Genomic DNA, 26,087 nt, shown 5'->3' with positions numbered 1-26,087 from the left:
ATGGCCTGGCTGTGGCTGCTCTGTGCACTGCTTCCTGCCTTCATGGTATCTGGTGAGTGCCTCCCTCCCCTACAAGAGCAGTGTTAAACTGGAGACCCCCAGCAAGACCTGGTGGGACTCGGGTCTAACTAGCAAATGCCCAGACTAAATGACCTACCCTAGGTAGGCCCTGGGAGGACTACAGAAGAGTCTTGGCATACTTGGGTGGTCTGGGATGAAGGTTGGATGTAAGGGGGAGACATCCAAAGGTGAGGTGCAGGGTGTCCAGACCTCCTCTGCTGTGTGTCCCTACAGTGACAGCCAACTCGCCACCAGAGTTCGGGGACAATATGTCAGTAGTGACTCTGCCAGAGGACTTACCAGTGGGTGAGTAGTGGTCCTTATGCCGCAACAGAGCCCAGCGTTTATCCTGAGATCCCCACATACTCCCTGCCCGTGTCTAAGGAACAGCTCCTGAATGATTGTGTGTGCGGTCAGCCCTCTCTATCTACGGTTTTACATCGCAGGTTCAGCCTCCAGGGGCTAAAATACTGGGGGGGGGGGTGTAATAACTTTTATTCTTGTCCTTACTTCATAAACCAACTATTTCCACCATATTCGGTGTTACGGTCATCTAGAGGGGATTTGAAATCAAGGAAGACAGGCTTGGGTTCTACACAAAAGCTCCACCCCTTTCTATGAGGGTCCTGGGTACCCACTGATTTCAGCATCAGCCTCTCTGGATACCAAATCTTTGTGCTAATCTACTTGAAGTTGGTTGATTCTGAGGTTGTATAAGATGGGACCTCAGTCAGGGCTCTTGCTAAGACAGAAGACCTTAGCTTAGACTCCCACTCACCAGCTTCCCTCCCATGTTTCTTCAGGCACCAGAAGCTTGTCTTCCTATGTCTTAGCATTTTCTAATCAGAAAGGGTCTCTCTTATCTTGACCCAGTCATTTAACACAGTTCTTTTTTTTTTAAGCTACAGAAAAACATAAAAACAGCCATTAAACAGCCAGTGTACCTTCCAGCCAAGAGTGTTTCTTCCACAGAACACTGTACAGTCATTTCTAGTCTTACTGAAGCACAGTGCCCAGAGGCAGGGTGGTGGTTGGGGGATGGGGGGACCAGAATCCCAGCTCTCAAGTCGCATCTGCACCTCTGCCCTGTGAGCAGCTGGATCAGACCACCCTAAAAGAGGTAACCATGGACCTGGGTTGTGCCTGTTCATCTGTAGGTGACGTGGCCTTCTGGTTAGTGGCTTCAGACAATGATAATGACAAACTGACCTATGGGATTAGTGGCCTATATGCCAGCTACTTCTCCGTCAACCCAGACACTGGGGAAGTGACGCTCGTCAGCCCTTTGGACTATGAGGTAAAGGATGGTGGGGTGGGGAAAGGGAGGGAGAGGGTGGGGAAAGGTGGGGAGAGGGAACAGGGGAGGGTAGCCCGAGGAGCCAGAGTTCTGGGAGCATGGTTGGGATCCTGCACTGAACAGGGATTTGTTCTTTCTGCTGCTACAGACACTTCCTTACTTTGGGATCACCATCTCCGTGAGTGACGGTAACATCCAAGTAAGTGAAAGAAGAGAGGGGAGGGAGATCAGGGCTGGGACAAACGGGGCCAAGTGTCCATTTCTGGTCATGTGTCTGTTTCAGGCAAGCAGAGAGTAGTACACCAGTTGATAGTGCGTCAAAGTTATTTTCAAAATGATGTGTTTACCTTGTCATGCAATATGACCAGGAGTTTGCTTGCACTTGGTTTATAAAATTACAGTGTTGGCTTGTACTAATATAAATAATGATTTTGAAAATAATTTACCTTGTCATCTTATGTGTGTGAGAATGCTTTGCCCTGCATTATATGCATGTCTGATGTCTACAGAGGCCAGAAGAGGGTGCTGGGCCCTCTGGAACTGGAGCTGCATGAGTCCTTAGTCACCATGTGGGTGTTAGTCCTCTAGAAGAGCAACAAGGTGGCCTTAACTGTGTCTGTTAGCTCAAAGTTACTGTGTCTACTCAATGACTGGCCTAATGTTGTTTCTAAGTCTCTGAATGGGCCCCATTTTTTCTTTCTTTCACTGAGTAGCTAGCTCCCCCAGTCCCCCTCCTCCTCCTCGATCCTCTTGTTAAAGTCATGGTGGTATGGTTGCACATGCGTGCGAGCGATCTCAGTGGGTGGGAGCTGAAGGCAGGAGGATCCATAGGTCAAGCCCATCTTAACCACACTGTGCGTTTCAGGCCAGCCTCGGCTAGGGAGGCTCTGTTTAATCAAATAAAGGCAGCTAAGAGCAGATTCATTAGGGTCACAGTTCAGGCTCAGTGCCAAGGGGCTGCATCTGGCGAAGAGCTTCCTGCTGGCAGGACTTTGCACGCACGCACGCACACACGCACAGGACAGGGACTTCTGTTCATCGTTGTAACGTCCATTTCACCCACGTGGGAACCTTTCAGGGTACTTTGGTTGGTCTCCTTCACTGGGTACTTAAGGTTGATCACAGATTATACTGTGGGGGAAAATAGCTAAACTATGCCCTGTTATGGACGTATGGAGCAAACATGTTTTAGATGTTAAAAAACTGAATTTTTTAATTCAGCAACTTCACATTTGCAACTTCACATTTAACTAATATACAACAACAACACCACACACACACATACACACACACACACACTAGTGCACATATATGTATACCCATGAAGGATGGAGAGGGAGGAAGGAGGAGGGCATACTTCTAGAAGAAAAGTAGCAGCATTTTGTATAGTGCCCCTGAAGCTCTCCTGGAGTCTTAAGTCACATTTTCTGACCTCACCTGGGCTTTCTCATCTGCAGAGAACAAAGAATATGCAGGTGATTGTGGAGGACAGAAATGATAATGCACCTGTTTTCCTGAACACTGAATTCTCCACCAGCATCAATGAGGTATCCCCAGGTCTTAATGGGGCAGGGCACGGGGAGGGCATCCGAGAAACCACTCAGCAGAGCGTAACCAGGAAGCCTTTGTCTGGGAGGTGCAAGGACACAACGACAGGGTCGCTTTGACAGGCAAGCACCTCAGATCAGAAATCTCTCAGTTGTAGGAAAAGTATGCAGAGAAAGGTGATTATCCCATGTTTCTGAAGAGTGGAGGTACGCTGAATTAGACAGAGTCGGTGGTGACAATCTTACCCTGTGCCTGCCATCTCTGTGTGACTTAACTGCCATCTCTCTGTCACTGCTGTCTCTGTCTTTGCCATCTCTCTGTCACTGCCATCTCTCTGTCACTGCCATCTCTCTGTCACTGCCATCTCTCTGTCATTGTCATCGCTATGTCACTGCCCTCTGTGTCTCTGCCATCTCTGTGTCTTTGTCGTCTGCCATCTCTGCGTGACTTGATTGCTGTCTCTCTGTGTCTCTGCCATCTCTCTGTCACTGCTGTCTCTCTGTCATTGCTGGCCCCATGTGACTGCTTTCTCTCTGTCACTGCAGTCTCTCTATGTCACTTCATTTCTGTGTCTCTTGCTGCCTCTGTCCTGCAGTGTGGAGCCCAGCGGTGCTGGCTCTGAGCTGTCTCACTGCCTCTGCAGCTTGAGCAGAAAGACTGGGCATTTCTGTGTGGTTCCAGTCACTTTGGCCCATGAGTCCCACCTAGAGACAATTTAGAGGTCTGGAGTGGCTGGTCTGGGCTGTGGCCCTTTCCTTAGCTGGATGGCACCTCGACTTTAATGGCTTTAACTGGGTAGGAAGAGGCTCTCCCAGTGCTGTGCTTTAGTAACAAATAGAACATGGCCCGCAGATCTCCAGACCATGTGGTTGTGAACACCTTTGAAGTGGGTTCAGGCGTAAAATCAACCAGACAGGCCCTACCCAGCACCCATGTGTGGGCATTGCCCTGGCTCCTCACGTCATCGGTGGTCAAGACTCCTCTGGGTATAACGCTTCAGGTCTCACAGTCTAGGACACAAGCGGTACCCAGAAAAACAGGCTGTGAGGGATGCTTCAGAGATGTGAAAGGCTATAAAGATGACAAGATAAGGAAGAGAGGAAGACAGTGCCTATGAACGGGCTGCTTCTGCCCTCTCTGAGTAGGTGACATCCAAAGAGACCTGAACAGCAAGGAGCCTGCCAGGGGATCTTCAGGGAAGGGACGGTCCATACTGGGGAACAGTGTGTGTGTACAGGGGACCTCAGGCAGTGATGAGGCTAGCCTCAGAGGCTAGAGGGTAGAGGAGGAGGAGGGTAGAGACAGGCAGCAGCCTGATTTCTGAGGGCCACCGAAACTGTTCGAACCATGTTCTGGGAAGAATGGGAAACTTTCAGAAGCCAAGTGTGAGAAGTGTGGCTGTGGGCCACAGGGCTACAGGGAGCCTTCAGGAATACCTGAGCAGGGGAGACGTGTATCCAGGCTGGGTTCCAGAATGCTCTCTCATTTATGGCCTTGACTGGACATGTCAGGCTCGTTGGGTGGGGGCATCCTACTGGGCGCTCCCCTCAAAACCATCGGATGCCTCCCCTGAAGGCCCAGCCCAGGGTCGGGGTGGGAGGGACACACAGGTGAAAAGTCCCTTCTTACAGACCCTGCCAGTCGGCTCCGTGGTGTTCTCTGTGCGGGCTGAGGACAAGGACACGGGGACAGCCGGTGTAGTGCAATATTTCATAGAGAAGGTGAGTGGAAGGGGTCCTACAGCCCCAGGTGGGAGCCGGCGTCACTGCGTCTTACGTCCACCAGGGGGCAGCATCTCCACAGACAACCACTACCCTGCTTCCCCAGCCTTTCTCTGATCACCCCTTCCTCCCCAGCTCCCAACACAGAAAAGTCGCACTTTGCCCAGTTGCTGAAGGAGGAGCCAATCCTTGTCCCACCCCTTCACCAGCACTGTTAAGGCCTCCTGTAAGCTAAAACACCTATAGCTCCCAGCAGAGCTCAAGGCTCAGAGAGGACCTGGGTCTTGCCCAAGCTCACCCAGACAACTGAGGCATGTGTGTGTTTTCTGAACCTTTTGATCGTCAACTAAAAACTTAGCTTCAACCGTTGATACCAGCCTAGGGTTCCGAGAGATTACGTGGCTCGGAGACATTTGCATTTCTGGCCAAAGGTAGAGCCAGGATTTGACCCTATGTCTCTCTCAGAGTAGGGGGAGCACTGCTGTCCCTGGGACCTCACCCAAGTGTCCTCTGTGTCACAGGTCATCCCCAGCACAGACAACAGCATCAACCTCTTCCGCATCCTGGTAAACGGCTCCATTGTGCTCAATGAGAACCTCAACTACAACAGCAAGAGTCCCTTCTACCAGCTAGAGCTGAAGGCCTGTGTGAGTGGGGGTGTAAGCAGAATGGGGGGCCTCAGTGTTGTGGCACTGGCTTACAGAGGCCTTCTCTCCCCACAGGACTCAGGGGGAATGTTGAATAATGACCCTAATGTCCAACAATGCTCCCAGCCGGTCTTCGTGTCCATTACGGTGATTGATGAGCCGGACCTGGACCCTCAGTTTGTCAGGGAGTTTTACTCAGCCTCTGTGGCTGAGGATGCTGCCTTGGTATGTGTTGGGGAGGTGAGGGTGCTGGGTGGTCACGACTGCCTGAGAGGAAGGTCAGACGCACTCACCAAGCCGCCTCCCAGGGGACGTCCGTGCTGACCGTGGAGGCCGTGGACGGTGACAAAGGCATCAATGACAACGTGACCTACAGCATCTCCAGTGAGAACCTGGTTGTGCCCTGGAGAGGGCTCGGGTAAGGCTGGGGTGGGGTGGGCAGTCAGAGCCCCTGCAAACAGCTGCTGCAAGTGCCTCTCTTTCTCAGACTCCACGATGTCTGGGTGGTTCGACATCACGAAAAACGGGGTCATCTTTGTCAGTGGCTCCCTGGACAGAGAACAGCTGCTTCAGGCTAATGAAGAAGTGCAGATACAGGTCACGGTGAGTGCCACTGCCTTCCCTAACCCTTGACCTTCGCTCTCACTCTCTCTGAGCTCTGCCCTCTGAGCTCTGCCCTCTGCCCTCTGCCCTCTGCTCTGTACCCCAGGCCACTGAGGAGCATCCTAACATCTATGGGCAAGAGGCCAAGGTGAGCACGTGGGTGACAATCAGGGTGACCGATGTCAACGACCACAAGCCGGAATTTTACAACTGCAGTCTCCCAGGCTGTTCCTTCAGCCCCCAGGAGGCCCAAGTCGACTTCACAGGCGAAGTGGATGAGCACGCCTCTGCCCGAATCTCCATCGATGGCCTGACCATGGTGGCCTACGACCCAGACCAGGCAGGTGCAGGGGAGAGGGGAGGGGCCCTGATGGAGGGGGGTTGGGGGAGGGGAAGGTCCCAGATGGGGTAGGGGGAAGGTCACAGGGTGGGGGAGGGGGCACTAAAGGGGGAGGGAAGTCGGGGAAAGAGTGATGGTGGTTGAGGCTGATGTTGGCAGTGGATTATAGAGCACAAGGCAGGACGATGTGGGGTCGTAGGGTAACCAATCTGCAAAGAGGAGGTTGTTGTCTGCTGTTTGGTGATGTTCAGGGGCATCCTGGGTGGTGTTGGGCAGAGGCCATGTGGAGTGAGGGTTGATATTAGGTGCTAGGCAACAGTGGGTGGTGATTCTGGTGCTGTTGGCTCTGGGTGGCCTGTGCTTTGGGGAAGTAAAGGAGCCTCAGAGAAAGGTGGCCGGTGTTCCGTTCAAGATGATCTGAGTCAACTGGGAAGGAATCGATCGCCACCGATGGACGGTAGTAAGTGTCGGGCAAGGCCACAGTTTATTGAGGTGATGTGGGGTTGAGCGGAGGCTGCTTAGTGGTGACTGGAGGCTGGCGGGTGTGCTAAGCTGGCAGTGGTGAAGGGTGGCTTTGAGGGAACAGGGTGGGGTGGCGTGAGCGCAGGAAGGAAGGCTAATGGGAACATTTTATGGGAGTGAGGTGAGTGTGGCCCTGTCTCTCCAGACCTGGAGACCCGCAGGGCTGAGGGCAGTCCTCAACTGAGGCTGCGTTGGTAACGTTGGTAGCGCTGAGCAGTCAGCCCAACTTCCTAGGCCTGGACCATTGATTGTCTCCGTCTTTTCTGGGACGCCCTCTGTGCGTCTCGCTGGGCAGGGCTTCTACGGAAGGCGATAACAGCGGGTCAGTCCCTATTATATCACCCTTTTTACAGGGTGACAATGGTACCTTCCTGCTGTCCCTGAATGGCTCAGATGCTGAAGCCTTCAGTGTGTCCCCAGAGCGAGCGGCAGGGTCTGTCAGCGTGCAGGTGGTGGTGAAAAACTCAGAGATGGTGGACTACGAGAAGAAGACGGAGATGATTGTGGAGGTACGGTGGGTGTGCTGAGATGCTGAGGGATATGGACGCTGAGGGAAAGAGACGCCGTGGGCAGCTGTAAGGCCGCGTGCTCTTTTGTCCGCAGGTTGTGGCCACTGACTCGGTCAGCAATGACTACTCTGTCGCCACTGTGACCATCCACCTTAGAAACATCAATGACCACAGGCCCGTGTTCTCTCAGAGTCTGTATGAACTTACTGTGTGGGAGAACTGTACAACAGCTTCTCTGGCCCCCAACAACACCATCCAGGTGAGTGATGCTGGCTGGATCGCACTGGGAGAAAGCTGAGCGGGGCCGTCCATCTCACACTGGCCCAGACTTTGAGTCATTCACTGGGTCTCTGCGAGCGTGCGTGTGTGTGTGTGTGTGTGTGCATGCGTGTGTGCGTGCGTGTGTGCGTGCGTGCGTGCAACAACATATCTGGGTGCTTAGAGTGTCCAGGTGTGAATGCTGATGTGGTGAGCTTTCGAGTCAGGACGCACAGCAGCTGTGTCAGATGGGTCGTGCTTGCACACGCACCCCCGCGCTTGCATAGGAACACAGACGGCCACGTTTCCAGTGTTTCTGCCATCTTTGCCTCACAGGCTACAGACCTGGACGGGGATGAATGGGGTCCTATCACCTACAGTCTGCTTCCAGGAAATGGGTAAGAAGGTGGGTGGGGGTGGAGGATGGGAATCTTCTCCGCTTTGCCGTGGGGCTGGGGGGGGCACAGCAGAGTGCCCTGCAAAAATACAAAGTGCTCAGTTGTGTGCCCATTCCAGAAAAACAATCTGAAAAAAAAACTATTGGTTTTCTGTGACTATAATAAAATACCCAAGGCAGGTTATTCTATAAAGGGAAATGTTTATTTAGATCTGGAGGCTCAGAGGCATGGGGTGCCATCCACTGTGCCCTGTGAGGACTTGATAGTATATTGAATCACACGACGGGGTCCTGTATGAGATGGAGAAATCACATGACAGGATAGGAAACCAGAGGAAGGGAAGGGGTGAGGGATGACTTCCCAAAAGGTCCTACCTCTCAGAGGCCGCTGCAACCCCTGACATCACCACACACTGTGACATCATCACACTGTGACATCACCACACACTGTGACATCATCACACTGTGACATCACCACACACTGTGACATCATCACACTGTGACATCATCACACTGTGACATCACCACACACTGTGACATCATCACACACTGTGGACCAAGTGTCCAACACCTGGAGGCTCGAGGACACTCACTGCTCCTCCAGTCCAGCATCCTAAACACGTTGGAAATACTGCACAAGGTTCATTTATGTCTGTGTGATCATTGGTCTGAAATTCAAATGTAAGTCCTTTTATTGACTCAATCTGGCCACTCCGAGCAGAGTGGACCTGTTTGAAGTAGATCCAAACTCGGGGACAGTGACGGTGAAAAACGGCTCGCTGCTGGACCGGGAGAAGCAGGCTGTGTACTACCTCACGCTGCAGGCCACTGACGGTGGGAACCTATCTACCACCACCACCCTGGAGATCACTCTGCTAGATGTCAATGACAACGCACCCGTGATCCAAGGCTCCTACAATGTCTTTGTGCAGGAGGAGGATGGCAATGTCTCTGTGACCATCCAGGTGAGAGCCACACGGGACCCAGTAGGGGATGCTGGAGAGGGGACCATGCTGCCCTTGCATGAGGTCTCAGCTCTACATTGTGACCCTGAGGAAGTTTTTCAGTTTCCCTGGGCATCTGTTTCCTCTTAGAAGACCAAGAGTTGTGCTCCCTAATCACTGGGTCAGCAGGGCATCATGAGATAAAGGATCTATCGTGCCCTGCGCAGGTCTGGTGTGGAACAGGCCTTCACAAACAAGTCTCTCTTTAATATACACATTCCCAACTCGTTCAGAAAAGATCTGATGTGGCTTACTTAAAAAGCAAGATCCAGGCAAGGCATGGCGGTGCGCGCCTGTAATCCCAGCACTCCGGGAGGCACAGGCAGAGGGATCTCTGAGTTTAAGGCCAGCCTGGTGTATAGAGCTATTTCCAAGACTGCCAAGGCTAGGCAGAGAAAACCTGTTTTGAGAAAAACAAAACAAAAGAGCAAGCAAACAAACAAAAAACAAGACCGAAACAGAGGACAGGTAACAAGAAATGGGTGGCGTTATTAAAGGGCCAGCAGTAGCATTAGAGTCCAGAATGCGAAGAACATAGAGCATGAGGCTGAGACTCTCTCCTTCAGGCTGACCCAGATGGACATCTTGTGAGAAGGGGCTTGTGGGTTCTCACAGGCTGTTGCTCTGTCCCTCAGGGGCTGAGGCTTCCAACGCTTTTCTGGCAGTGGCAGGGCTGTAGTCCAGATCTCAGTGGACATGCTTCTTCTGACCCTGGCCCTGTGTGTGTGCGCGCACACACACACACACACACACACACACACACACACACAATGGTGTTTTGTCTGCATTTGTCTGTGTGAGGGTGCCAGATTCTCTGGAACTAGAGTTATAGGCAGTTGTGAGTTGCAGTGTAGAAGATGGGAGTTGAACCCATGACCTTTGTCAGAGCAGCCAGGACTCTCATCTTCTGGGTAATCTCTCCAGCCCCCTGGGCCTGGTCTTTAAGGGCCTCCTGGAAGAGTCATTTTTGATCTGCCAGATCTGTGGCATCCTTATAGATCCACAGAAGTGCTGGGGAATTAGCTGGCCAAGTACAGAGTGCCTTCGCGGGAGTGGATTAGTGTTGCCTTTGGAAGAGCCCTCTCTGGTTGCTTATGAAGGGCTCATTTCCCAAGCGAGATCCAACAGAACTGAAGAGAAGGCAATGATGGTGGGGTGAGTGGGGAGGAAAGACAAGAAAAGCTTCCATCTCAACCCTTGGCCCAGCACTGGCTTCCCACCAGGTCCTCTGCTGAACCCCGGTGCTCAGAGGTGAGGCCACTCTGACTCCTGTTCCTGGGGCTCCCACTAAAGCAAGTTGCAGACCTTTACTGATGGTATCACGTGTGCTATCAGAAGTAGCAGGGAGCTGCAGAGACCATAACACGGTTGGGAGGCAGCGGAAGGGCCCAGGTGAGGCTAGTGGAGCGGAAGAACATGTATTCTTTGTGCTGGCTCACTCCAGTACAATCCAGCATGTCTGGGCCCTGACAAGACAAGAGTGTATTTGTCTACATTCATGCACCCTTTATATGAAGAACGAGCTGTTTAAAAAGTATGGGACAATAGCCAGATGTGGCGGTGGGTACCTTTGATTTCACCTTTGAAAGGCAGAGGCAGGCAGATCTCTGGGGATGACAAGCCAGCCAGAGCTGCATAGCGAGACTCTGCCTCAAAGTACGTTGGGTGAGGAGCTGGAGGGATGGCTCAGTGGTTTGGAGCACTGTCTGCTCTTGTAGAGTTGATTCCCAGCACCCGGAGTGGCTCACATGGCTCACAAAGGTCTGTGACTCCAGTTCCAGGGGATCTGCTGCCCTCCTCTGGCTTCCACGGGCACTGCACACACAGGGAATGCTTACATTCACGCAGGCAAAACACTCAGATATATGAAACGAAAAAAACTTTAAAATTTTAAACATGAAAATATATAGTACTGGGCTGGGGGTGTAATTCTGTTGGTAGAGGGCTTGCCTAGTATGTATAAAAAGCACTGGGTTCCATTCCGAACACCACATAAACGGGGTGTCTGTCTGGGGTGTCTGTGCATGTCTGTGATCTTAGCCCTCTGGAGATAGAGGCAGGAGGACCAGACGTTTAAAGGCATTCTTGGGCCAGGCAGTGGTGGCACCCGCCTTTAATCCCAGCACTTGGGAGGCAGAGGCAGGTGGATTTCTGAGTTCGAGGCCAGCCTGGTCTACAGAGTGAGTTCCAGGACAGCCAGGGCTACACAGAGAAACCCTGTCTCGAAAGACCAAAAAAAAAAAAAAAAAAAAAAAAGGCATCCTTGGCTACATAGTGAGTTTGAGGCCAGCTTGGGCTCCATAAGACCATGTCTCAAAAATAAATAAACAAATAAACACATAAATACATAAATATATAAATACATACATATATAAATAAATAGCCTACTGTGTGTGTATGGTGTGTGTGTGTGTGTAGTGTGTAGTAACAGAGACAGACAGAGAGATCATGCTGGCTGTAGCAATTGTGGTAAAATCAGAATATTTTTTTGGATTTCACACTTTTACATTCAAAAGCAAAACAAAACACCCGGCTGGAGAGATGGCTCAGTGGTTCAGAGCACTGACTGTTCTTCCAGAGGTCCTGAGTTCAAATCCCAGCAACCACATGGTGGCTCACAGTCATCCATAAGGGGATCTGATGCCCTCTTCTGGGGTGTCTGAAGACAGCTACAGCGTACTTACATATAATAAATAAATAAATCTTTAGAAACAAAAACAAAAAACAACAAAAACCCCACCCCGTGAGTCTCTGTATGTACGCTCCTGTACCCTCCTCTACGTCAGCATTATGGGGACCCCCACCTCAGGTCTTCTCTGAGGGTCTATCTCAGGTCCACATTTGCAGGATTCATCCCACACTTATCTGGGAGACAGACAAGCTCAAGATGGAGACCAAGAGGTTCTGCTGGCTGTGTCCTGCACCTCAGCAGGAAGCTAAGGCCTGCGGCCACTTAGGCCAGTGCTAAGGGGAGGGCTTAGGCCTGAGGCCTATCTACCTGACTGGAGGACAACTTTGTCCACAGGCCTATGATGATGACCAACCAGACACTAACAACAGCCGCCTGCTCTTCAGCCTGCTTCCTGGGCCCTATAGCCACAACTTCTCCTTAGACCCCACTACAGGGCTCCTCAGGAATCTTGGGCCCCTGGACCGAGAGGCCATTGACCCTGCCCTGGAGGGCCGTATCGTGCTAACTGTGCGCGTGTCTGACTGCGGCGAGCCTTCCCTAAGCACTGATGTCAATGTCACCATCACGGTGGAGGTAAGCAGAGTACTGCCACATAGACTAGCTCCCGGTTCCGGCCCAAGTTTCACTTCCTGCCTCGTACATCATGAGGTTGAGAACTCAGCTGCGAGGTCTTTGGTGATCCTTGTCCTGAAGTCAGGAAGACTGGGGGCAAAATCAGCAGGAATGAATGGAGGGGTTCTGAAGAGGGGGTCACCTGGGGGGACTCTCAGTGCCTTAGCTCTGATTGCCAGGCACGGAGTCTTATCCTGACTGGCAGGAAGCAAAGGCCAGGGCCAGGTGAACCTGGTTCCAATTAAGTTTCCTGCACACCAAGAGGTGGAAATCAGGGCCCAAGCATGTGGCGCCCACCCATAATCTTGATACTTGGGAAACTGAGGCAGGGTGGTTGAGAGTTTTAGCCCATCCTGGGCTATAGAGCAGACCTTGTGACCTGGGGGGATGATTGAGACATTGAAGCAGATTTAGGATTTGTTGGCTTCCTGGGAACAAGGTAGAATACTAAAGGAAAAAGGAAGAACTACACTCACTGGCTTAGAGGGGTCCCTGTGCCCTCTGAGCTTCATACTCTTGCTGTGTCGGAGGCCACCCTGTTTTTAAATAAGAACACTGAAGCCCAGAGAGGCCAGAGCAGGCATCTTAGACATTCTTAGACATTCTCCTGCGAGGCAGGATGACCCTGAGAATTCAGCAGCCTTGTGCAGGGATCCAGTGGCGTCTGCCTAGGGAGTCATTGTCAGGAGCTCAGGAGATAAGTTACACAATGTGACCTCTATCCCCGGAAAAAGACAAGGGAGGAGAGAGTGGGGAGAGAGAAGAAAGACAAAAGAAAAGGAAGGAAGAGGAGGGAGGAGGGCACACCCACTGAAGGCCTGGGATTCTGTTCCCCGTCTCCATCCCATGGTTACATAGACAAAGTCGATCACCAAAGCATGTGTGTGTGCCCATAGATAAGGAAGGGCTGGGTTATTCAGGGCACCCCCCAGGCACACAGGCAGTACTGAGGAGAGCGTGGAAGACAGGGCTCCAGCTGTGCTCGTGGGCAAGGACAGAAAGCATCAGAGTCCAGCCCAGACTGAGCACAGAGCTGGTGTCACAGGTCTGAGAGACGGGGAACCTCAGGCTAAGCCAGATGGGGACACAGACAGGGACCCAGAAATAGTTCTGGAAAATGGACCCAGAGTAGTTCTAAGCTGAGACCAGACTAACAGAAGGACCACTTCCTGGCTTCTTTTGGAAGGTTGTCTGCACATCTGGAGACTGGGTAGTGCTGTCTGAGGGACGCGGGGTCGATGGCTCTATCTGTAGAGCTATTTCTGGGTTCTCAGATGGCTCTGGGGAGGGTGAACCTGGGGCTGCTAGTGTCTCTAGGACTCAGACCTGCCTTTCCCTTTAGGACATTAATGACAACCTGCCTATATTCAACCAGTCTTCTTATGAGTTCTATGTGATGGAGAGAGACCCAGGTATGTGTCCTCTGGCTGGTTGGGCCCACACCTGGGCTAGCTGTGCGGATGGGAGGGGAATATATATCCTAGCACCTCAGCTACGTGCAGGATGCTCCTGCAGGTGTCGTCCTTTGGTGAGGCAGAACTTAGGGGAAGGGCACCTTGTAGGAGAGGCATGTTTACCTCCCATCTCTGACACCAACAGTAAGGCCTGAGCTAAGAACTCCACGATAGGACCAGCCTGAAGTGCCTGTGGCCTGCACAGGTGCCCCTCCAAACTCTGCCCTTGGTCCACAGGAGCGTCAGTGGGCACAGTGAAGGCCCGGGATGCTGACCAGACAGCAGCCAACAACCGTGTCAGCTTCAGCCTGTCTGGGAGTGGCGCCAACAACTTTGTACTCCAAGGCAATGTGCTAGAGCAAGGCTGGGCAGAGGGCAGCCTCTGGCTGCTCCCGGATGTGAGCCTGGATTATGAGACCCAGAAGCTCTTCAACCTGACAGTGAGTGCTGAGAACCCAGGCCCCCAGGGCCTCAGTTCTACAGCAAATGTCATCGTGGCTGTGCTGGATGTGAATGACCAGCCGCCCACCCTGGATGCAGCCTCACTCCAGAGCATCTCAGTGGCTGAGAACGGCTCTGAGCACGGCCAGGTGGCTCAGGTGATTGCCCAGGATGTGGATACGAATGCCTCGCTGATGATAGAGCTAGTGAACGTCATCTGCACCAAGGCCGGCGTCGATGTGGGCAGCGTGTGCCACGGCTGGTTCTCGGTGGATGCCAACGGCTCTGTGTACATCAATCAGAGTGAGGCCATCGACTATGAGGCTTGCCACCTGGTCACGCTGATCGTGCGGGCACAGGATCTCAACACGGATCCCCGCTTTGACCCTTACAGCAGCAATGGTGAGAGGGTCTGCAGGTCTGGGGGAACCCACGTCAGCCCTTGTCAACCATTTCTCTGGCCATGTCCTCTGGAGGGGGCGGGCTGTGGAGAGAGCGCAAGCACTCGGATGTGGTGTTTAGTGGATTGCCTGAGGCGCCTACTGAGGGCTGCGAGGAGCTAGTCGCATCCTCATCCATTCCACACAGGCGGGCAAGGGCCACCTCAGCAGCGAGCACAGCTCGGGACCGTGCCAGGCACCTTAAAGCGTTTGCTTAGCTTACTCCCGCATAGCTCAGGGGCTAGCGGTACCCATCCAACTCATAGCCGAGAAAGCCTAGGCACAGGCTGGGGACGAGGTTTTTAGTTTGTTTTATTGAAACAGGGTCTCGTTCTGTCACCCTGGCTGGCCTCATATTTATAATCCTCCTGCCTCAGCCTTCCATGTGCTGAAATTTACAGTTGTGTGTCAGTCAGTACTCCTGGCTCAGAGTGAGTGTTCAAATGACCAACTGACATAAAATGTATACATCACACATATCAATATAGATAGACATATATAATCTTTCTTTATATACATACATACACTTTTAGGTGTGTTAAGAAATCCCCGTATCTTGCTTGTGCCAACCAAGTGTGCTGCCACTGACTGACCCATTCAAGCCTAACCTGCCTGGTCAGTTGGGGCAGAGCCAGGCCCACTCCTGGATCGCCTCACTCGAGTGGCTCTGGCTAGCTGTTTGCCCTTTGTGAAGGAGGGAACAATACTAACAGCCAGAACATCTAGAGGAGACAGTGAAGACCCCTGGGTGAGGAGAAGGAACACACAGGGCAGGCAGAGCAGGGACAGACAGCAGGAAGCCTGCTGAGGCTCCGGCTCCGGCTCCGGCTCCGGCTCCGGCTCCGGCTCCGGCTCCGGCTCAGGTTTGTCTTATGAGAACTTGGCTCAGAGCTTTGACCCACAGGACCTTATTTACCCAGGAAGCCTTGCCATCAACATCGAGGACAAGAATGACAACACCCCCTATTTTCTGCCTGACAACAAGACCTTCGGTGAGTGAGTGTGGCAACCTGTCTTCATCGTGTATCCACACACACCCCGTAACATGAGATTACCCTCAGATCCCTCCTCTCACCTCCGTAAAGCCTCCCTAGGCGGCAGAGGGATCCAGCCCACCTCTGCCCCTGTTGCAGCTTGAGGGGGCATCCAACTTTTCATTATCAGCGGATGGCTGACTCTAAGGCAGGTCTTCCTATTTGGGCCTCGATTTCCCCATCTGTACAATGAGAGGTGGGCACCTCGCCAACTCTGGCCCCAGGAACAGCTGGGATGGAGTTGGTTTTGTAGAGGGATTGGGGATGGGCTTGTGGAGTGGACTCAGCTTATCGGCAGTGGTGGGCACTGTCCCGGCTGCGCTTATAGCCAGGCGGGCACTGTCCCGGCTGAACTGACCTCTCCCTGCCGTACTTCTGTTCGTAGTGATCATCCCAGAGCTCGTGCTGCCCAACCAGCAGGTGGCTTCTGTCCAGGTGAGTCCTCAGCTCCAGCCATTATCTGTCACAGTAGCTCCAGGGAACAGAACTAAAGGCTTCAGCCTTTCAACTGCCTTAAACATGCCTTAACCTTAGGTCCGACGGGCTCCGTGTGGTGTGGGCTCACACAAAGCCTGGGCTGGGGCAGCACTTGTCCAATCGATGAGTTCCCGTCCTGCTAATTGTTCAATTTAGTATTTATAAAAATTTCATGACCAGAAGTACTACTTGCAGGCTATGTTTTCCTGATGATGCCAGAATTCTTGAGTGTGATCAGGAACCCATAGCCAGTTGTAAATTAAAAGGCTTTCTTCTATGTAAATAGCTTTTCGAGCTCAATTATAGCAGTGCTTTCGATTTGTTATGGTGATGGATGTGGGTGTGTGCCCAGAAGGTGGCCAGGCCACGTAGGGTGAACCCCAGGCTGGAGCCAACACGTTTCCCTGGGATTAAGTTGCCCTTCCTTTCTACGTGTATTTTGAGACAGGTTCTGACCATGTAGCCTTGGCTATTTTGGAACTCACTATGCACACCAGGTTTGCCTGGAATCCACCTGCCTCTGCTTCTGCAATGCTGCGATGAAAGGCCTGGGTCACTGCACCCAGCTCAGCCTGCCTCTGACAAGAGGCTGGTGGCTCCTGCACGAGGCTCGGAAAGGCCTGGCCATCCCTTTATAGGGATGAAGGTGTCCATAGGAATTCTCCTGGGGACAGCAATCTTCCCTTTCTAGATTCTTTCAAGACTTCACCCAGTTAATTTCCATTCCTTAGCCAACCATGTGCCAATGTCCTAATTTAGTCATGGCTTTGAATTGTTTTCTTTTGTATGAGTGCACTGGAACACATGTGTAGGTGGGTTCACATGCTCCTGTGTGTGTGTGATTGCATGTATATGTGTGTATGTGTGTATATTTGTATATTTGTGTGTGTGTGGTGTGTGTGTGTGCCAAAAACAGTGTAGGGTATTGTTCCTTAGGAGCTATCCCTCAAGATTTTTTTTAATTTATTTTATGCATATGAGTACATCACCATTGCTCTCCTCAGACACACCAGAAGAGGGCATCAGACCCCATTACAGATGGTTGTGAGCCACTATGTGGTTGCTGGGAATTGAACTCAGGACTTCTGGAAGAACAGTTGGTTCTCTTGACCACTGAGCCATCTCTCCAGTCCCTCTCATCCCCCTAAATGGAGACAGGGTCTCTCAGTAGCCTGGAACTTGCCTATTAGGCTGACAGGCCCCAGGGATACCCCTGTCCCCACCTCCCCATTGCTGGGATTACAAACACATCCCACAGTTCCTGGTCTTTAACATGGGCTCTGAAAGCCAAAGGAGGCCAGGCCCTTGTGCCTGCAGGGTAAGCACTTTATTGACTAAGCATTCATTTTGCCAGACTGGTGTTTTTGTTTGTTTAGTTTTGTTTTGTTTTTTGAGACTGAGTTTCTCTGGCTTCCCAGAACTTACTCTGTTCTTGAGCTCACAGAGGTCTGCCTGCCTCTGCAACCCAAGTGCTGGGATTAAAGGTGTGTGCCACCACTGCCTGGTTTCTGAACTAGTGCTTTTTTTGGTTTGTTTTTTGGATTTGGTTTTTTCGAGACAGGGTTTCTCTGTATAGCCCTGGCTATCCTAGAACTCACTCTGTAGACCAGGCTGGCCTCGAATTCAGTAATCCGCCTGCCTCTGCCTCCCAGAGTGCTGGGATTACAGGCCACCACTGCCCCCCCCCCTTTTTTAAATTCCTTTTTACAACTGGAAGCTCAGCCGTTCACCCTGAGCTTGAAGCCTTGTGTACCCATTCCATTCTTTTTGAAGACACTGGAATATATCCAGATGTTTGTCCCTCCTTCTCGTCCATTTCTGGTCCACTAGGGAATGTAGAACCACATTAGTCAGCCCTCAAGGGAGGGTTTTGCAGAGAGGATGCCCACTGTAGGTGAGCTGAGCCAGGCTCTGACTGGGAGTGCTTCCGTGTGTGTGTGTGTGTGTGTGTGTGTGTGTGTGTGTGTGTGTGTATGTGTGTATGTGTGTGTGTTTGTGGGCTTGGCAGTTGAGTAGAGTGAGGCAGGTTTCATTACAGGAGGGCTTTGGGTGTTAATCTAATTTTTTGGGGTACATGAGAAAAAAAACTGTAGGCAAATATGGATGTACAATGAACTCGATTTTTAAAAAGCCCAAGCCAGGTGTGGTGTACATTCCTGTAGTCTTCTGAGGCAGGGGCAGGAGGATCAGAGAAAGTTCAAGGCCATTCTGGCCTAATAGTGAGTTCCAGACCAGCCAGGACTATATAGTGAGACCTATCAAAAAGTAGATCTGTAGCGACCACTGTAGCTTCTGATCATGGTGGGAATGGGAGGCCTTTCCTGGCCTCTCCTCAGACATCCACTCTTGCTCCAGGCCAGAGACGAGGACTCAGGAGACAACGCGATCATCAAGTTCTCCATTCTGAAAGCAGATTTTGTCCGTGAGGATGGGACTACCAACTCTGTCCAGGTCTTCCGGATTACCCAATCAGTGGAAGCTGGCCTGTTCACTGGCAGCATTGAGTAATGTGGTGATGGGCGCGTCTGGGTGGGTGGGGTGCGGTGGGGTGGGAAACCCAAGCCTGAGGCAGGGTCTCCATCCTGGAAGGATGTAGTACAGGTGGTTTTTCACTAGGACTGTAAGAACCCAGATTAGCTTACAGAATAGTTATGTCTTTCCTTCTGTCCTAGGCTGGTGACCAGCCTTGATTCTACTATCCAAGGCACATACCAGGTGACAGTCCAGGCCCAAGACCAGCCTGCTGTGGGTCCTGCCCTAGAGACACAGACCACTCTGCATGTGAGTGACTTCCCCCTGCCTACTGCCCCTGCTGTGCCCATGTGAGTGACTTCCCTGCCTCCTGCCCCTGCTGTGCCCAGCTAGCCCCTGTTTCTTGTTTGTTTGTTTTTTATATTTTGTTGTTTTAAGACAGGTTCTCACTGTGCAGCTCTGGCTGGCCTGGAGGCCCTATGTAGACAATGCTGGCCTTGAACTCACATAGATCCAGTTGTCTCTGTCTACCAAATGCTGGGATTGAAAGCATGCTTTACTGAATTTGTATCCAGAATACTTGTCATAGTCAGATGGACCTGTAACCCTGTCCTTTGGGGACAAAAGCAGGAACAGCTTGAATCTGAGGCCAGCCTGGGCTCAATAGCCAGACCTGGCCTTAAGACAAATCACAGACCACACACACATGCACATACATGCACACACATGCATGTGCACGTGTGCACACACACACATAGACACAAAAACACAGGCAGAGACATACACAGACACAAACACAGACACACAGAGACACACAGAGAGATATGAAAACATACACACAGACACAGACACACAGACACACAGACACACAGACACACAGACACACAGAGATACATAGAGAGATATGCAAACATACACACAGACACACAGACACACAGAGACATACAGAGAGATGTGCAAACATACACACAGACACAGACACACAGACACACAGAAACACACAGAGAGATATGCAAACATACACACAGACACACACACACTGACATAGACACACAGAAATACACATAAACATACACAAAGACACAGACACACACACACATACACACAGACATATACACATAAACACACACATAGACACACAGACACCCCCATACCTACATCCGTCCACAGACACACAGACACACTCAAGAATCACCGGCACACACATGGAAGTCAATTCCTGGCCCACATCAGCCCTGTGGAGGACTGAACCCGCCCTTCTAACACTAGACATGCTGATCCTCGACCCAGACCCTTCTTATTCTTGCTGGGACATTAAATCTGTTGTGATCTTTTGGGGAGGGTACCTGTCCATCTCTACACATACGCACAAGACACATAGGGTTTTAGCCAGCAAACACAGACAGACACACACACACACACACACACACACACACACTGACATACAGATATACACATACAGAGATACACAAACACAGAGACAAACACTAACACACAGAGACAGACACACACACACACTGACATACAGATATACACACACACACACAGATACACAAACACACACACTGACACACAGACACGCACTGATACACAGACACACACAGACACACGGAGATACACACTTCCCCTTCCAGGGATGTTCCTGCAGACCCACTGAGGTGGTCCATCAGGAAACATGAGAGCACCTGGTGGTGAGAAAACCAGGAAGAGGTGAGGGTGTGTGAGACACTCACACGGACCACCACAGACATAGATCATGTAGAGAGATGAGAAGAGATGCCCACGATCAAGTGAGCGAGCAAAGACACGTAAGGGCAACATAGCCCAGGATTCTAAGCGTGTGGCCAAGGAAAACCACGCACGAGTTCATGGGATTATCTATAGCCAGACAATTCCAAGATAAAATCTCACGAGACTGTCATTATGACGGCCTCTTCAGAGCAAGACCAGGGATGTGAGAGTGGAAGAGCCTTCTCTTCCTGCGCCCCTTTGTGGTGTCTGCATCTGGGTCGCAGGTGAACATAGCACATGTGCTGTAACGGTGGCTGTGTGTCCTGAGAAGCATGTGCTGCTGGTGGCCTTGTGGTTGCCCCGCATTTTTGACGTCTCCCCTGCTGTCTCCCCTGCCCGCCCCTCCTACCCTAGCTCTTCACTGTGGACCAGAGCTACCGTGTGAGGCTGCAGTTCTCCACCGACAAGGAGGAAGTTGGAGCCAATGTGGAGGAGATCAAGGAGTAGGTCTGGGAAGTTCAAGATGGGGTTGTTGGAAGAACAGGGCCTAAGGGACTGCTCTCAAAGAACTAGATGATACCTCTCTACCCGGCCCCTGCCCCTGTCCCTGCCCCACCCTTGACCTTGTTCCCACCTTTGATCCTGTGCCCATTCCCCAAGAAGGCAGAATGAGACGTGAACACAACTGCCATTGTGGTTGTGAATCCAGGCACCAGAGAAGAGTCAGGGGCCCGGAGAACGAATTGCCATTTCTGATTAGTGCAGAGGTGTTAGCCACTTAGCGAGCACACCCTTTCCATCCATGCAACTCCTGCGTCCACTGCACAGCCCTGGTCACAATCCTGGGCTAAGGCCTTTACTCCAAGCATCTGCAATACCTGCATTCTTTGTAGGGCTCTTATCCAGGCGACCATGACCTCTGTCTACGTTGTGACAATCCAGAACATAGACTCTATGGCTCGGTGAGTGTCCCCAGCCCTAGTGGCTGGGTTGAGGGAAGCAATAGTAGTTAGAGAGGCTTGTGGTGTTCCTGAGCTGCTATTTGTCTATTCCAGGGCCCGAGTCGTCTCCTACATGGACGCCTACTTTGTTTTCTCCAATGGGACAGCCCTGACACTTACTGAGCTGAATGTGTGAGTGTGTGTGTTGGGGTGGGCGGCGTCTGGGAGAGTGGGCAGGGGAAATCAGAACAAGAGGCCTCTGGGGAGGTCAGTGACCCTTGGGTCTAAGCAGGGCTCTGTGGCAGGATGATCCGGAGAGACCAGGACGCACTGAGGCAGCTGCTGCAACTGGGGCTGGTGGTGGTGGTGAGTGTGGCGACCCCCCCACCCCCGCGAGAGGTCACAGGTGGGGGAGGGGTACGGCTCCCACAGCCTCCTCACTCTCTCTCTTCTCCAGAGCTACCAGGAGAGTCAGGAGTCTGATCAGTCACAAGTGTTCACCAGTGTCATCATAGGACTGGTGGTGTCCTTGGTGCTGGTCCTTGTGATTATGATTACGGCCCTTGTGTGTATGCGGAAGAGGTACGGCTTGTATTTCTCCCCATGTCTCCAGCTCTCTCCTGGCCTGATGCCCAGTGTGTGGTGGGTGGGGAGAAAGAACTTGGGGGTCAAGCCCCATCTCTTCACCTGCAGAATGGGCTTTGCTCCAGAGTCCTCCATGGATTTAGGGTAGAAATGCTGAGCACCCCAAACGGTTACCATTTCCTCTTGCTAGAGCACGGGCGGCAGCCTCCCGAGTTTTACTCTGGTACTACTTCTGGCCGCATGTGTGGCTTTGGGCAGCTACATTCCTTTGGCTGTTGGTTTCCACCCCTTATGAGATGAAGCTAAAATGATCCCCAGCTAGGATCCTTGTGAAGCCACAGTTGAAGGGCTCCCACTAGGCACCGGGCCAGTATGTTGTAAATGTGACTTCCTCCTGACTCAACAGCTACCACCGGAAGCTTCGAGCTATGAAGGCTGGCAAGGAGGCCCGGAAGACACCGATAGAGACGACGACTCCAACTGCTGCAATCCCGGGGACCAACATGTACAACACTGACAGGTAAGCAGGGTCGAAGGGGAGCAAGGGACCTTGTAAGATGGCTGAGGGCCATGGCTGCTTGACCAAACTTTCTCCTCAGGGCCAACCCCGTGCTGGACCTCCCTACCAAGGATCTGGGATTGGAGTGCCACTCCTCCAGTGACTTGGACTATCACAGGTGAATAGTATCTCTCACTACCAGACTACCTGTTTGTAGAGGGGGACAGAGGTGGTGGTGATGGTGATGGTGATGGTGGTGATGCTGCTGATGGTGATGGTGATAATGTTGGTAGTGATGGTGTGGTGGTGGTGTTGACACTGATGATAATGTTGGTAGTCATGGTGATGGTGGTGGTGGTGGTGGTGGCATACTGGGTCACCTGCTAACAATCTAAATTCAATCATTCCTCCCATAGCCTCAATTCCCTAGACGAGAACTCTGTGGACTTGGACATGGACAGTAAAGAATTCAAGGTAAGATGTGGGAGGGGGTCAAGGCAAGATGTGGGAGGGGTCAAGGCAAGATGTGGGAGTGGACAAGGTAAGATGTGGGAGGGGTCAAGACAAGGTATGGGAAGGGTCAAGGGAAGATGTGGGAGGGGTCAAGGCAAGATGTGGGAGTGGACAAGGTAAGATGTGGGGAGGGGTCAAGACAAGGTGTGGGAAGGGGCCAAGGGAAGATGTGGGAGGGGTCGAGGCAAGATGTGGGAGGAGTCGGTTCCTGGGGCATCTGACTGGAGACTCTTCTCAGACGGGTGAAATTCAAGATGAATAAGGCCCAACACCGTTCCTCCCTAATGTGACCCTTGGTGGGCTGCTTCTTGCTTTGGGCGCTCAGTTCTTTTCATCTGTAAGTGGCAATCAAAACGCAGGCTCTGCGAGACTGGTGTGGGGACTAAGCCAGAGCAAGTGTGCAGGGCAATGGCAGGGCAGGCACCAGCACCACCACCAAACAAACCAACAAAACCCAAACCAACCAGAGAAGGAAAAGCCCTGGCCCAAAGTATGCAGCCAGAAACTGGTCCAGCCTGTTTTTGACCTCTGTACAAATACTGGTGGAGTTGGTGAGGAAGAAGTCTGGATGTAAGAAAGATAGCCAAGGAGAGAAAGGATGCTCAGTAAATGACCAAACGGTGACGCCGCTGCTTATTAACTCCACTAGTTGGTTAGATGGTTGATAGATGAGTCACAGGCTTACAGCTTGAGCCCTTTTTTTAGAACTGCCCAACGCCTGGGCAGTGGTGGCGCACGCCTTTAATCCCAGCACTTGGGAGGCAGAGGCAGGCAGATTTCTGAGTTCGAGGCCAGCCTGGTCTACAGAGTGAGTTCCAGGACAGCCAGGACTACACAGAGAAACCCTGTCTCGAAAAACAAAACAAAACAAAGAACTGCCCGAAGAATTGTGAAAGAGGGAATGGCTCCGAGCTCACACTCGGAGACCCTGATCTTGATGGCCTGGAGTAGACCAGGGAAGGACATGCTGGCTGTCAAAGCTCCCCAGGGCACTCCCTGATTGGGCTTTTGATTTGTTTTGGGTTCTGTTTTGTGATGGGGTCTTACTCTGTAGCCCAGCCTCGAGCTTTCAGCTCCTGTTTCGGCCTCTTGAGCGGTGGGGTTACAGGTGTGCTGCCTTGCCCGACTCTCCCGGAAACTTCATACTTAGGTGGAATGGAGAATCATGGATACTGCCCAGTGACGTTGGAGGGTCTCACTAGAGTGCTCACCTTCCTCCCACAAGAGCAGACAGTTTTGGGGTCCATCAGCTGCAATAATTCCTTTCTTGTAAAGAAGTGGTATTTGCCCTGTCACAGAACCCTTTTCTTTGGGCCCTTCCCCAACAGGACCCGCCAGCTCTCAATCCTTATTTTTCCTTAAGGAATCTTTTCTTTCTTTTTCTTTCTTTCTTTCTTTCTTTCTTTCTTTCTTTCTTTCTTTCTTTCTTTCTTTCTTTCTTTCTTTCTTTCTTTCTTTCTTTCTAATATATATATTTTTTCCAGACAGAGTTTCTCTGTGTGGCCCTGGCTGTCCTGGAACTCTCTCTGTAGACCAGGCTGGCCTGGAACTCAGAGATCTGTCTGCCTCTGCCTCCCAACTACTAGGATCAAGGGCGTGCACCACCATTGCCATCCAATAGAGGACTCATCTCTTGGATTGATCGGGCTAATCAAAGCTTCTCTTGGGCTTGTAAAAGGGCCCAGATGTATCATGATACAAAGTCTGACATAGAGATCTCTAGAAGGCTCCCAGGAATGGGGGTCGTGGAGAGCAAGCTAGTCAGCCCCTGTGTGGCTCATCTCTGTGTGAAGGTGGTTGGAGGCAAAAAAACAAACAACAAAACCAGAAAACAAAACAACAGCAAAAAACCCTCCCAACAACAATAAACAAAAACAACCCCTCAAAACCCCCAAACAAAACAAAACAAAATCAAAAACCCCAAACCTCTAGTAAACTTCTTTGGTACAACTGATGCAAAAATTTCAGGGCTCAGAGAAGGGCAATGTAGGCCTGCTGCCTAAGAGTAGAGTTCGAGGTTCCCGATTGCCCCGTGGAAGGAACAGGGCTTCATAGCAAGGAGTCTAGAGAGGAGTTGTGACAGGCTGGCTGGGGGACAGAAAGAGGTTTTTCTAGCCATCCCTGAGTGCTGTGCTCTATAGAGGCTCTGTTAACCTTGTGTACAGGTGTGAGCGCCCGGTAGACCACCCAAGCCCTCTTGCCAAGCAAGGAGCATGGGCGCAGACACTCAGAGGCTGCAGTCTGGTCTAAGGTTTGAGGCAGCCTGCAGGGCAAATGCAGAGTCGGGTCTCTGGGTTTAGGCACCAGATTACATTATCTAGTGCTGTACCAGTTGCTTTGGGCTTAGGGTCTGTACCATAGAATGACTAACCCTCAGGGCTCTTAGATGCGCCATTGTTTACCAGGGATAGTAACAGCCCCAGGTTGGAAAAGTCCTTTATAGTATAGCAGGTAGGGAGGAAGGTGGGGGTGGCTTGGGACTCTGGCCCTGTGGAGAAGGGGGCAGCGACCAACCTAGCTCAGGGCCTGGCTCTCTCCCAGGAAGGTATTGTTCCTGTGAGGAGGAATCTGTGGGCTGTGTGTCTAATGTCACAAGGGAAGGGCAAGAGGAAGGACAACAGAGATGTGTGAGTGCTGTGATAAGGTACAGGTGTAATCCTCAGTGACATTTCTAGAACATTTGGGAGATGCCAAATTCAAGCAGAATCTGTGTTGCACCATGGACATCCACAAGAATGGTTGAGCGGTTTCCACCTCTCTCAGCAGGGGAATCTATGGCTATGTCAGGGAATCGAGGGGCCTTGCCCAACACGTGACCTACTCTAGGGTACAGGTGGCAGGAACTGTGACAAAGTTGCTCTGATTGTGACAAAGTTGTATGATTGGTCTGAGTGCCAGAATGCTGCTCTGCTGGGCTTAGGCAAAGGCCACAGATGACCCCCTAGGGCCACCCCACCTGTACCACCCCTGGCCACCACCACCTCTGGGACACAGCAAGGTGACAGAGGCCCAACAGAGTGAGCTTCAGAGAAACCTCAGCTGAGGAGCCATCGGCTGTCCTAGGGTCTGGAGTGAGAGCCTTATCTTTACCCTTCCCTCCTTGTCTCTCCAGAGGAAGGATCTTCCACACAGCTCTCCTGAGCCTGATCCAGAGCCCCTGACTGCAGTGCTCTCAGGAAGGACAGCAGGCACCAGTGGGAAGCAGAAGGAGAAGCTGGCCTTCACCAACCCCGGCCTGGACACCACAGATCTGTGACAGAGCCCTTCCTTCTCCAAGCTCAAATCACACA

The 26,087-nt window shown here is 51.8% G+C and overlaps 1 protein-coding gene across 1 annotated transcript; it reads left to right on the top strand.

The window, feature by feature from the left end:
• Window positions 1-26,087, top strand: Cdhr2 (cadherin related family member 2). The gene is made up of 31 exons (XM_052156465.1): window positions 1-52; window positions 295-366; window positions 1,218-1,357; window positions 1,506-1,556; window positions 2,815-2,904; window positions 4,537-4,626; window positions 5,148-5,273; window positions 5,349-5,498; window positions 5,582-5,657; window positions 5,761-5,876; window positions 5,983-6,216; window positions 7,092-7,247; window positions 7,342-7,506; window positions 7,842-7,903; window positions 8,624-8,867; window positions 11,932-12,171; window positions 13,553-13,622; window positions 13,902-14,507; window positions 15,466-15,537; window positions 15,965-16,014; window positions 18,412-18,560; window positions 18,729-18,837; window positions 20,674-20,762; window positions 21,153-21,221; window positions 21,315-21,392; window positions 21,506-21,566; window positions 21,658-21,782; window positions 22,192-22,305; window positions 22,385-22,462; window positions 22,701-22,758; window positions 25,910-26,087. The coding sequence occupies exons 1-31, from the start codon at window positions 1-3 to the stop codon at window positions 26,051-26,053; spliced, it is 3,936 nt and encodes a 1,311-aa protein (XP_052012425.1). The 3' UTR covers window positions 26,054-26,087.

Source organism: Apodemus sylvaticus, chromosome 14, assembly GCF_947179515.1.
Source record: "Apodemus sylvaticus chromosome 14, mApoSyl1.1, whole genome shotgun sequence".
In the NCBI taxonomy this organism is placed as follows: domain Eukaryota; kingdom Metazoa; phylum Chordata; class Mammalia; order Rodentia; family Muridae; genus Apodemus; species Apodemus sylvaticus.
Note: the sequence above shows the minus strand (reverse complement) of the source record. Positions and strands in the feature narration are given on the sequence as shown.

Bases quoted from the DNA above. Each gene is read 5' to 3' on its own strand.
- Cdhr2 (XM_052156465.1), top strand. From the start codon at position 1: ATGGCCTGGCTGTGGCTGCTCTGTGCACTGCTTCCTGCCTTCATGGTA. The intron at 8,868-11,931 runs GTGAGAGCCACA...CTTTGTCCACAG, and splicing joins ATGTCTCTGTGACCATCCAG to GCCTATGATGATGACCAACC. The intron at 15,538-15,964 runs GTGAGTGAGTGT...TTCTGTTCGTAG, and splicing joins GCCTGACAACAAGACCTTCG to TGATCATCCCAGAGCTCGTG.